Here is a 13,834-nt window from a genome sequence, read left to right as displayed (position 1 = left end):
ATTAAGAACTTAAAACTTTTTTTTTTTTTTTTTTTGGTTTGAGTCAAAATATTAGCTTTTATCAACAAACAACAAATGGATCTAGCTTTTTGCCAATTATTTCATGAAATGGCTTAGTTACAGCAACTGAAGTGTACGAACTTTAAAAACAAAAAAATTGCTTCTTCCAAAATCTTACAATCCTCAAAGGGTTAACCTATCCATTATTATATACTGTATATGCTCCAACAGGGGAGACTCTGAAAACTATAGAGTCAGGGCTGCAATCCTGTGGCAGCTTACGCATATATTTGGAAATGTGTGCAGACTAAACCCCATGAATTGTTAGACCGGGTTAATTTGGTTTGTTGCAGGCTGGCTGGTAAGTGAGCTGGGAATTTTGTTTTGTTTTTTAACATGCTTTGCCCTTCCATGCGCTCCTTGCTGCAAAGGCTAGTGATAGATTGGGGTGGTTGCCATTTGTACAGCTGAGGGTAGTCCCATTCACCCAGTTCCATTGAAGACCTCTAAAACACAACATTCTGTTATCAAGGGACAAGTTGGTCCAGTCCATGGACACTCTTATTCATATATCACCGCGGACCAGGTTTTCCCTGGCTTGGTCGGCTCAGGAATCCAGCTCTCATGCCAGATCCTAACATTTTGGGTTAGGAAGAAGCCCCAGCACCCTGTTGGTGCAGAGGAATTGGATGTTGAAGGAATTTCACCTACCAATCAACATTCAGGAATGGGAGATTTGGTGGTCCCTGCAGCACTGAATCTCCTGCCTGGCTGCTCATCGGACCTGGATTCAGTCAGACAACGCAACAGCAGTGAGGAACCAGCAGTCGTGCTGAACAGAGTACAGAACAGAGTGTCTAATGCAAATAGTATGTTACCTTGTTAGCAGATTTGTGATCTGGAGAGCCAATGCTGCACGATATCTGTCCTCACTACACACTAGATAGCGCACCTCATCGTGGATACTGATGCAGAAACGCCCATCTATGTCATACTCCTCAAAAAGCCACTTCATGGCCACCAGCATCAGATGGAGGTAGTCCACAGCCGAGCTCTGTACAACCCAATTCACTCTGCTGGTTATAAACTGAACAAAAACAAGACAAGGGTGAGAACTGGCTTCTGGGAGGTAAAATGTTTGAGGTTTTGGACAGAGAAATGAATGACAAAACATACCATGACCTCCTAATGTAATTATGTATTTGCAGTGAAGAGAAGTCCTTCCACCAAGCATTATGGTGACATGAGACATTTCCCTCATAGTATAGTACAAAGGAACAGTGATAACAGTTCTAGGCACCTGCTTAAAGCGCAATCCCACGCTCACCTTGTCAAAAAATAAAAGTCAGCAGCTATAAAAATTGTAGCTGCTGACTTTTAAAAAACAGCCACTTACCTGTCCCGCGGTGTGTCCCCTGCAGCCCGTTTCACAGGCCTTCCTGTATTCCAGGAGGCCGGCATCTTCAGTGTAGGCACCTGGCTGTGATAGCTTGTGGCTTCACAGCTGGGTGCCCACTGCGCATGCGCGAGCAGCACTGCGCTTCATGAATGGTCCTGTAGTCTTCTGGGACCTGTCACGTGTCCCAAAAGACTACAGGAAGGACACCTTCCGCTTCCGGTCGCCTAGGCGATTGGACCGGAAGTGGGAATGGGTACCTGTCAAATTCAGATACCTGCTCCCCGCCCCCCAAAGGTGCCAATCCTTAATGGGGAGCAGTCCTTAAAGCGAAACTTCCCCTTTTGGGTGGAGCTCCGCTTTAAGTAATCCTGTAACAAACCTGGGCAGTTCAGACTGCATTTAATGAAAACTGCATGAGCAGAGGTAGAGATAACCTTCAATGAAAACTGCATAGCAATCAAATATAGACACAGCTCCAGTTTTTGGGCTGGTGCACAGTGATCACATTAGGAGTGCTGCCTCTCACTTTACACACGTCGCTAGCAGACTCTCAACATGGTTCAAGGAGTATTGAAGCTCACAGAACGCTAACGTTTCATATGTTTTAAGTGACAGGCAGCATTTCCATTATGACCAGTATATCTCTGCAATACATGCACATATCTCCCGCTTTCATCCCTTTAAAGGGATACGAAGTGCTTTTTTCGTTAAAATAAAAAGGTAGTTTTGCTTATCTGCTCTGTGTAACGATTTATATAGTTAGTCTGGCTGAAAAAAGACAAAAGTCCATCCAGTTCAACCATAAAAAAAAAAAGTTATAATCCTACACCCACAGTTGATCCAGAGGAAGGCAAAAAAAAACCCAGCAAAGCATGATCCAATTTGCTCCTGCAGGGAAAAACATTCCTTCCTGATCCCCCGAGAGGCAATCGGATATTCCCTGGATCAACTTTACCTATAAATGTTAGTATCCAGTTATATTCTGTGTATCCAAGAAAGAATCCAGGACTTTTTTGAAGCAATCCACTGAGCTGGCCAGAACCAACTCTTGAGGGAGTCTATTCCACATTTTCACAGATCTTACTGCGAAGAAACCTTTCTGTGTTTGGAGATTACATTTCTTTTCCTCCAGACGTAAAGAGTGCCCCCTTGTCCTCTGTGATGACCTCAGGGGGAATAACTCTACACCGAGTTCATTATATGAACCACTGATGTATTATACATGGAGATCATATCCCCCCTTATGTATTATACATGGAGATCATATCCCCCCTTATGTATTATACATAGAGATCATATCCCCCCTTATGTATTATACATGGAGATCATATCCCCCCTTATGTATTATACATGGAGATCATATCCCCCCTTATGTATTATACATGGAGATCATATCCCCCCTTATGTATTATACATAGAGATCATATCCCCCCCTTATGTATTATACATGGAGATCATATCCCCCCTTATGTATTATACATGGAGATCATATCCCCCTTATGTATTATACATGGAGATCATATCCCCCCTTATGTATTATACATGGAGATCATATCCCCCCTTATGTATTATACATGGAGATCATGTCCCCCCTTATGTATTATACATGGAGATCATGTCCCCCCTTATGTATTATACATGGAGATCATGTCCCCCCTTATGTAATATACATGGAGATCATATCCCCCTTATGTATTATACATGGAGATCATATCCCCCCTTATGTATTATACATGGAGATCATGTCCCCCCCCTTATGTATTATACATGGAGATCATATCCCCCCCTTATGTATTATACATGGAGATCATATCCCCCCTTAATCTCCTCTTCTCAAGAGAGAATAAATTCAGTTCCTCTAATCTTTCCTCATAGCTGATCTCCTCCATGCCCTGTGGTATCATGCACTGTTTGTACTCAGTCACTATGAGATTCGTTTTCTGTATTCTGCAAAAAACCTGGTTGATCCTGCTGTCCTCAGTGCAGCTGGGCATTTTGCAGAGTAGTGTTGGCAGCTACTGCACATTCTCAGTTTTCAGTGTATTTCTATGCTGAGCATTTCCTCCCTATCTCATCTGAGCAGCCCCAGTGACTATAGAGTCACACATGTGGGAATATACACAGTGATAAATGCCAGCCCACTCCCTCCCTCCTCCATGCCCAATAACCAACTAAACACGATACGGGGGGTGGGATATTGCATCTTGATTGATGGAGGTTTCACCTCCCTGTTATTACAAAACAAAGCTTGGAGGCCCATGACACAGCCTGTGACTAGCAGAAATATGCCCACACCATGTTTATATTTGTATGACAATTTAAAACAGTTTACTGGTATTATTTATTTTTTCACTGTATTCCAAAGACTGTTTTGTTTTCTATTTTCTTTCTTTATTTTGAACATATGACCAGCAGCAGAGGCCTGGAAGCTCCTCCTGCCATTGTTTCCCTGCAGACAGGCTGGGAAAGAGCTGGGTCATGTGACATCTGTATATTGATTTGGAAAAAGGGTACTTTGCACTGTAATTCTTTTAATAAAAATGACATCTGTCATCCGCATACAGAAAGAGAAAGGATAATGTAAGATAAACAGGGCGTGTTTAGTATTTTAAATAAAAAAATACTCTCCTAAATTAGAAGGGATCTCGGGGGGGCTGGAACAAAACCTCATTCACCGTGCAAGTAGAATGAGCATTGTGAAAATGAAAATATTATCAAGAATCCTCGTTCTTCAGGTGGGAATCCAGATATCGCTACTTAAGGCTTTTTTTTTCTAGCTCAGCATTTTACCGCTTTTAGAACAATGGACATGCAGCATTTTTGACAAAGCACAATAGTTTTCATTCTCTCACACATTACTGCATCGCCCTGCTGTAAATGAGCCTTCAGATATGAAGCATTAGAAGTAGAAATATGTCCTATATTAAATATTGCGATGCCATTTCTTACTTTTACGTGACTTAAAAGCGGTTATCTGGTGGCAGCACCCATATGTGAGATCCAATATACAATAGCATACCTCCCCTTGCACAGTAGCTGGTTCCAGCGCTCTGCTAATATGACATCCCAGTACTGGTGTACTAGGTGTAGGGCTCATAGCTATACTCTCCAGCTTGTTGAACATCTCCGACTCCGTACCTCCGGTCCATATTTTACGACTGATCAAGTTCCACTTTCTCCTGGATCTGTTGAGAGACATACATGATCTTGCTTAACTGGGGAACTATAAGTAATTATAATAGCAGTACTATTGTTATTAAGTTCAAACAATAACAAATGAAAAGGAATAGCCTCATATCAATAAAATGGAGCCATGACTTCTCCAGGGTGTCACCCATCCTCTGGAACTCCCTGCCCCAACCCATCAGATTATCACCTACTCTCCTCTCCTTAAGGCGCACCCTGAAAACTCATCTCTTCAGGGAAGCCTACCCCACCCCGTTAACTTGCCGACCTCCTCCACTCTTCCTACCACTCCATCCCCCACAGCTATCTCCTCCTGTGTCACCATCCCCTCCCTCCTAGATTGTTCAGCCCGACTGCTGGTTCCTCACTGCTGTGGTGTTGTCTGACTGAATCCAGGTCCGATGACCAGCCAGGCAGGAGATTCAGTGCTGCAGGGACCACCAAATCTCCCATTCCTGAATGTTGATTGGTAGGTGAGATTCCTTCAACATCCAATTCCCCTCCACCAACAGGGTGCTGGGGCTTCTTCCCAACCCAAAATGTTAGGATCTGGCATGAGAGCTGGATTCCTGAGCCGACCAAGCCAGGGAAAACCTGGTCCTCGGTGATATACGAATAAGAGTGTCCATGGACTGGACCAACTTGTCCCTTGATAACAGAATGTTGTGTTTTAGAGGTCTTCAATGGAACTGGGTGAATGGGACTGCCCTCAGCTGTACAAATGGCAACCACCTCAACCTATCACTAGCCTTTGTAGCAAGGAGCGCATGGAAGGGCAAAGCATGTTTAAAAAACAAACCAAAATTCCCAGCTCACTTACCAGCCAGCCTGCGACAAACCAAATGAACCCGGTCTAACAATTCATGGGGTTTAGTCTGCACACATTTCCAAATATATGCGTAAGCTGCCACAGGATTGCATTCCTAACTCTATAGTTTTCAAAGTCTCCCAGGGCCCTCGATCCCCTCATGTTTTGCATTGTATTGGTATTGTTCTGTCACATGTTCTGTCCCCCTTTGTAATGTACAGCGCTGAGCGAACTATTGGCGCTTTATAAATACTGTATAATAATAATAATGTATGTCCACTAATGTTCATTTGTGAAAGTTACGGCATCATCTGCTTAATTGGGTGACGGTCTGCACTCTACGACAGTTACCCCCCCCCGCCAGTAACACTGAAGCTTTGTGTAGCTATACAATCAAAAATTACTTCTTATAGACGGCGCCACCAGAAATATATAGGGTGCTAACCCCAAAAGAAAGGAAAAAAGGGAGGAAGCAACTGTTTTCTCTTTAGAAACCCAAAGCAATGTAACTAAACAAAAGGAATTAAACAGCGCAACCCAACACCCTGATAGCATAGTCTTCTTTCATGGTTTGCATACCTGTTTAAGCTTGGTATACTGAGAAAAGTGCTAAAGTGCAAAAACAAAGTATATGCAAACAAACACTAAAAAAAGTCTTGTGTAGCAAAAAGTCCACATATTCTAACTGATAAACCAAATCATAGAACGCCCCCCATCATAAGACATATAACATTGATGTACCATTTTGTGCAAAATATATATATATATTTATATATATAATATATATATTTTATCTATATATTTATATATAATATATATATATATATATATATATATTATATATATATTTATCTTAATAATAATAAAAAAATTTATTTGTTTGTATTTAGCACTTTGTATTTTGTTTGTATTTAGCACTTTTGTTTTTGAACTCTTCTTTTATAGTTTGCATACGTATATAAGCTCAGTATATTGAGAAGAGTATACTATCAGGGTGTTGGGGAACGCTGTTTACTTCCTTTTATTTAGTTACATTGCTATGCGTAGCTATAGCCCTGGTCCCCAAACTGGAGCCATTTAGTATATGATGTGTGGTCCTCAGACCTCAGTAGTCTGTAGAGGGAACATTCATAGGCGTGCATACAGTGTGCTGGGCACACCCTAATCACCCCATACAGCATGGATTCTTCCTGCTGCCAAGGCCCATCCCCCACATCTGATGCTTTAGGATGCAGGAAAGGGGCCGCTAAATATGTAATTTACTGGCCCCTTCCTTTTCTGAATGAACACAGGGAGTGATCGGTTCTCTGCCCTACTGACACCAACCTCTGCTCTACTAATACCGTCCATGTTTTAATAAATATTAAAATGTGTGTTTACATTTATGTATATGTGTATGTGTGTGTGTATATATATATATATATATATATATATATAATTAATATGTGTGTACGTTATATATATATATATATATATATATATACACATACATACATACACATATGTACATTTGAGCTTTGGGGTGCACTCCCTAATGCAGTAGGCTGTGCACACCTATGGGTACATATGGGTACATACTGATTAGGGTAATAGCACTGATCTCTACTAGCTTCATGTAACATGTTCCCAGCTTTGTATTGTCTTTTACAACATATCACCAGTCACAAATGTAGCATGTCCACACTCTCTGACCCTCAATTCCTCTATTAGGTTTGCAGTTTTTGACAACCCTCTCAAGCATCACATATATTGCACATAGTAAGGTTGATTTACTAAAGGCAAATAGACTGTGCACTTTGCAAAGTGCAGGTGGTCCAGAGCTTAGGTAAAGCAGCAAAGAATATCCAATCATGAACAAGAATTGCTTCAAAAAAGTCCTGGATTCTTTCCTAGATACACAGAATATAACTGGATACTAACATTTATAAGTAAAGTTGATCCAGGGAATATCTGATTGCCTCTCGGGGATCAGGAAGGAATTTTTTCCCAGCAGGAGAAAATTTGATCATGCTTTGCTGGGTTTTTTTTTTTTGCCTTCCTCTGGATCAACTGTGGGTGTAGGATTATAACTTTTTTTTTTTTCTATGGTTGAACTGGATGGACTTTTGTCTTTTTTCAGTCAGACAAACTATGTAACTATGAACAAAAAATAAAAACAGTGTTTTTGCTTTCACCTGATTGGATGATGTAAGTGAGCAGCGCTTCCCCTCACTTGCTAAGCACTGGAGGAACTGCACTTGCCAAGTGTACGGTCTGTTTGCCTTTAGTAAATCACCCCCAGTATGTCTTTTCTGCACACTGCTCCATTACATGCTAGTCATACAAGCCTGGCCACATTAGTGGTTATCACATTTTTAGGATTGACTCAAAGCGCCGAAAAGTTAACAGAAGTAACACAAGTTGTATTTTGATACAAGATGTGAGATTACAGGGGCTTCTTACTTCGATGATGCCTGTATTTGTATCTTCCGCACATCATCCAAGCTCACAGAATTTTCCTCTCCTCGCTCAACTAAGATCTCAAGCTCTTGTACCAGCCACTCTGCATCTTCAGACAAGATGTACCTGGAAAACCCAATATTACAAACAATTGTATGGTCCAGAAAGCTTCTATTATTATTATTTATGTATTTCAGGTACTTATATAGCGCTGTCAATTTACGCAGCACTTTACATATATATTGTACATTCACATCAGTCCCTAACCCTCAAGGGGAGTACAATCTAAGGTCCCTAACTCACATTCATACATACTAGGGCAATTTAGACAGGAACCAATTAACCTACCAGCATGTCTTTGGAGTGTGGGAGGAGATCCACACAGGCACAGGGAGAACATGCAAACTCCAGGCAGGTGGTGCCATGGTTGGGATTCGAACCAACAACCCTAGTACTGCCAGGTGAAAGTGCTAACCATTTAGCCACTGTGCTGCCCAGTATAACATGAATAGCAAGTTGAAGAGCCCAACCTTGGCATGGACATATTCCTATCGCTCCTGTGAGTCACACCTTCAGCTGCAATGATCTACCAGCTATTGTCCACACAAAGGTTGTATTCCTTTTCAGCACAATTCTATCTTTATACCGACGTACGTTTCCAAACCATTTGTTGCCACTCACCTCCTGACTCCCTTTGTTGCTGCGTACATTTGTTTGGCTTTCACCACCGCTTCTTCCTGAGTGAGTCTATGATTAAACTGCATCAGCAGACGTTCAGCAAAGGGCTGCCCGGCACCATAAATACGACCATAATTGAAGACCTTGGCATGTTCTCGACTTATTCCCACAGTGGAGGCCGTCTTGCTGTGCAGATCAGTGCCGCTGCTCTTTTTACCTTGTAACGTCATCCATCCGAAGGCAGTGCAACCTGAAAAGCCCAGAACTATACTGTACTGTAATGCTCAACAGAAAGGGAGCAGAGAATCAACAAAGAATGATGGTAATTAGAACCATACGATGCTGATTAGTCCAGTATAGCTATAAATTCATCTGCTTTACAATCCATGTTTTATCTTCTGGGATTACCAACCATTTCATTGTAAGCACGTTGGCAGTGTTACACATTTTCAGTTGTGCCATGCAGTCCTGCTACATAACCAAGTCATTAAAGAGGCCTAGCGAAATATTAACTTAACCCCTTCACGCCTAAGGGTAAAACAAAAGTAAATGCCTAAGCACAATTTTGCAACGTTGACATGTGTTAGTAAAACCGTACATATCATCGCAACTACTTTGTGCATCCAGGTGGATTATACCTTGATTTTTTCAGGACAAATTATGCTTTTTCATTTGGTGGTAAATGGTAATGGATAGCTCCTGATTTTTTTTTTATTATCAAAGGAAAACTGGCCCAAAATAGTAAAAAAAAATATTTTTTTTTTATTTAGCTGCGTGTTTCTTGTTACGACCATAACCTACCACCAAAGAACAACCCAAAATAAATTCTCCAGCTCTTGACGATCGCAGCGATACCACATGTGTATATGTTATTTGTTGTTTGTACCCGTAGCAATCGCCAGAAACAATAGTGCGTTTTGTTTCTCTTTTTTTTTTGTTTACCTAAAACACACTGATACCAATTCTTTCTTTAAATCCTGAATTTTGTTTTTGTCTTTTTTTTTTTTATTTACCTAAAACACACTGACACTAAAATCAAATTTTTTTTCAAATCCTGACCTTGACCCTGACCCAAACACTAAAACCTGGCTGACTGAACTAGATCAAACCTTGATCTAGCTATTTTTCTTTATCTTTTAATATTTATTAAGTGTTCTTGCATGGCGACCACTTCCTGTTATCTCACATATATATTCTTATTATTATAGACAAATTTACCACCCTAACTCCTCCCACAGTTTTTACACAACATAGACAGTAATACACCGAAACGTGCGGATTGTTCCCGATTGGTGTGCTATTACTTTGTGGAATGTTTTGCCAAATTGTTCACGAAATATAGGCTTTTTGTGGTGAAATTGGTCCCATAGGAATGAATGGCGGAATGTTCAAAACTAGAGTGGGAGCTGACAAAGCTAGAGTGTGAGCAGAAAAATCAGGACATGATTTCTAAACTGCCATCAATCCCTCATTTTCAAGCCCACCTACACAAATCTTATATCAAAACGTTCAGCTATCCCTGCTGCCACTAAAAAATGTCCATGGCTAAGCCATAGTCCTGATATTTTCACAATATGATCATTTGTTTGCAACTCACGCCGCTTATTGACATTCATTGAAACTCCACTCTAGCCACCTCAAATTGAAGGGCAATTTCTAAACTGCGACTGTGCCTTCATTTTTAATATTTCAAAATGTAGGTCTGGGTCTTGTGATTCTCACAATATAAAGCTCTTCGGTGTATGATTTATAATTTTTAAACTACAACTGTTTGAAGATGGCAACCGCCAGTGAAGTGAGCAAGTTGGCCACTCCAACCACACAACAGTTACTCCAGCCACTCCACCCAGTTACTCCGCCCACTCCAGTTGTAGACTACTGGTGGAGGCAAGAACACTTCACACAATTTCCCCAGAAAACATTTTTTTTTCTCTCTATGCCAGGAGTTAGAGAGATACAATGTATTTCTCTTCTCCATTCATAGAGAGAGAAAAAAGCAAGGGGGCCGGGCTGTACAGTGACTGATCACTGTGATAGCCAATCAGAGGCTATCACAGCAATCATGTGACCCGGAATCGGGAGTCCCGGGTCCTGATCGTTAGAACGGGACTCGGGGCTCTCAGTGACACCTCAGTCTTTGTGCTGGGAGCGTGCCGAGCACAAAGACAGGTCCGCAAATATGCGGCCCCACGGAAAAAAGCCCAGTTCTGTGAGGCCACATATTTGTGTGACGTCGGTGTCAAGTGGTTAAAGTGGAACTTTATTCAGAAAATTAAGTCTTGGCAGATCACTTCAGGCTGGTCCCTTTTGCAAGTATAGCTATGTAAACCATTAAAAATAGGTTCCTATACTGTTTAACCCCTTGACGCCGACGTAACACAAATATGCGGCCTCACAGAACTGGGCTTTTTTCCGTGGGGCCGCATATTTTCACGCCTGTCTTTGTGCTGGGAGCGCGCTGCACAGTGCACTCCCAGAACAAAGACCGCGGTGTCACTGAGAGCACTGGGTCCCGTTCTAACGATCGCGACCTGGGACTCCCGATTCTGGGTCACATGATCGCTGTGATAGCCTCTGTTGGCTATCACGGTGATCAGTCACTGTACAGCCCGGCCCCCTTGTTTTTTCTATGAATTGATGAGAGAGATACATTGTATCTCTCTAACTCCTGGCATAGAGGGGAACATTTTTTTTTTTTTAAACAAACAAGATAAATATTAAAAATAAATAAAGAAAATAAAAATACCTAGATCATATCAAATACCTAGGTTTGATCTAGTTCAGTGCCAGGGTAAGTGTTTGGGTCAAGGTCAGGGTCAAAGGTCAGGATTTAAAGAAAGAATTGGTATCAGTGTCAGTGTGTTTTAGGTAAAAAAAAAAAAAAAAAGAGAAACAAAATGCACACTATTGTTTCTGGGCTGTACTACGGGTACAAACAGCAAATAACACACATATATGGTATCGCTGCGATCGTCAAGAGCTGGAGAATTTATTTTGGGTTGTTCTTTGGTGGTAGGTTATGGTAGTAACAAGAAACACACAGCTAAATAAACAAAAAAAAAAATTTTTTTTTTTTACTATTTTGGGCCAGTTTTCCTTTGATAATAAAGAAAAAATCAGGAGATATTTATTACCATTTACCACCAAATGAAAGCCCAATTTGTAATGAAAAAACGAGGTATAATCCACCTGGATGTACAAAGTAATTGTGATGATATGTACGGTTTTACTAACACATGTCAATGTTGCAAAATTGTGCTTAGGCATTTAGATTTGTTTTACCCTTAGGCGTGAAGGGGTTAAAATCCAGTAATACACCGTGTCTTGTTCTGCACATGCTCAGTTTCTCTCTGTTTTTCGGCACTGTGCCGCAAATCTAGAGGCCGATCTGCGGACAGTCTAAAGATTTACTTCTGCTTGGGGGATCTGGGCTTTAGTAAAATGGCAGCCTCCAGAAAGAAGAAAAAGGAACAATGATGGAGGAAATTTGCAGCACACACTAATTTTGGTAACATACACTCACCGGTACTTTATTATTAGGTACACCTTGCTAGTACCATGAAAATATCCCCCACATCAGTCCACCCGCAGCCTGAACCTTTGATACAAGGCAGGATGGATCCATGCTTTCATGTTTATGCCAAATCCAAAAACGGATCGTGGGTCCCCTCCTCCAACTCACTCCTGGTTGTGATTGACAGCAGCTGGAGCCAATAAACCCTGCTGTTGTGTCTGAGCCAATGAGAAGAGATAGAGCCTAGAAAGCCTTGGCTCTTGTAGACATCGCTGGATTGAGATCAGGCTCAGGTAAGTATGGGGGTGGGGGGAGCTGCTTGCATACAATGCATTAAGGTAGAAAACCTTCTGCCTTTAGAACCATTTTAAAGCTATAATAACAATCTTGCGGAGATACAGAAACAGTAATGGGAGGGATGATATATTTATCTTTCCTAGAGAACATGCTGCTCTGGGATCTATCCAGTGATACCAACATAACTCAAAGACATTACAAACCTTCCTACTTGCACCTTCATAGAACGTGAACTGATCATGTGGTTTCACAATGTCATTTGTTGTCCTGTACGCACAGCCTGTAGTAGGGTAAATCTTCACGTTCCGCTGTAAAATGTTTCTGTTTGTGGTCAAACATGAGGCATGTAGCATGGCACTGCGCAGTTTAATGCATGACCTCAGTCTGTAGTCTAAGAACTGACATTTCCCATGAAGAAACTATATATCCCACAATCCTTAGGTCTCTCAGTCTAGTATTCTGCAAATGCAGTAATTAGATCTGATACAACCACAAACGGGCAGAGTGTTCATAGAGAGATCACTATGCTGGAAGAAATGTGTTTCTTCACATGCTGTATGACCCGGAAGAAGTTATCTTGCCCCTTTAGTGAATAGGGACAAGCTAGGTGAATGAATACATGGACACAAGGGACTCAATCAGCCATGATTCTACAAAGTACAGCCACAACATGTGAGCCAATCATTACAAGGTTAAAAAAACAAACAAAAACATTAAATTATTTGAAAATATACAACGCCTTTAACCCTTTCGCTGCCATGTCCCGTGCTCCACTTTTAAACTCAGGTGGCCAATTTTTCCAATTTTTTTGTTTAATTTTTTTCCCCTACAGTTTTCAGAGTTTGTAAATGACCCCCACCATAATATACATTTTCTGAAAGCACAGGGCTGGTATAATAAATATAAGGTGAGCTGAAGAGAACTTATTGCAGAAGAAGGGGGACTGCAAACCACGTAAGGCATACTGGTTTGGCCACCTAGAAGTGGTTCTGTGCCACCATTTGCCTCAAGTTGTTGGCAGATAAAAGGGTTAAATCTTATGATTAGTAGGTGTAGTGAATGTTAAATAACTTCAGACCTTCAATCACTTTTAAAACCGATGTAAACATTGCTGTATGTTAAATAAAGCAGAACTTAACTGCATCAGAGCACCACAAACTGAAATCGCCCTTTGATTCATTTTTAATATTCAAAACAAATTCAGGGTCTCCATGCATTATTTTGTTGAAAAATATACTTTGAACCCCCCCCCCCCGCCCCCTAGCATTTCAAGCCACGATCATCTTGAGTAAGGGCGGATGATTCAGGAAGGATTTACTTCCTGGAATCCATCTGCCCTTAGCTCAGGTATGCAGGCAGAAGGGTGTGCTTAGCTGAGAAAGCCGCTCCTCTCCTGAAAATGCCCAAAAAGTAAATATAATATACCTTACTATCTATTTACTTAGCATAAGGATTAAAAATAATAAATGTCTGTGAGAGTTTAGTTCTGCTTTAACCCTTTCACTGCCAGGTC

The 13,834-nt window shown here is 41.2% G+C and overlaps 1 protein-coding gene across 3 annotated transcripts in view; it reads right to left on the bottom strand.

The window, feature by feature from the left end:
• Positions 1-13,834, bottom strand: part of POLG (DNA polymerase gamma, catalytic subunit) — a 73,113-nt gene that overhangs the window by 5,272 nt on the left and 54,007 nt on the right. For all 3 annotated transcript variants that reach the window (XM_089684296.1, XM_089684295.1, XM_089684297.1), the window contains exons 17-20: positions 8,514-8,760; positions 7,836-7,958; positions 4,419-4,584; positions 879-1,087 (exon numbers count right to left, since the gene is read on the bottom strand). In XM_089684296.1, coding sequence (XP_089540422.1) covers positions 879-1,087; positions 4,419-4,584; positions 7,836-7,958; positions 8,514-8,760 — 745 coding nt within the window. The remainder of the gene's footprint in view (positions 1-878; positions 1,088-4,418; positions 4,585-7,835; positions 7,959-8,513; positions 8,761-13,834) is intronic.

The sequence above is a fragment of the Staurois parvus genome, unplaced genomic scaffold (genome assembly GCF_062004578.1).
Source record: "Staurois parvus isolate SC_StPar_1 unplaced genomic scaffold, SC_StPar_1.0 ptg000342l, whole genome shotgun sequence".
NCBI lineage: Eukaryota > Metazoa > Chordata > Amphibia > Anura > Ranidae > Staurois > Staurois parvus.
The sequence above is the reverse complement of the archived record's forward strand: the minus strand, read 5'-3'. Positions and strand labels throughout refer to the sequence as shown.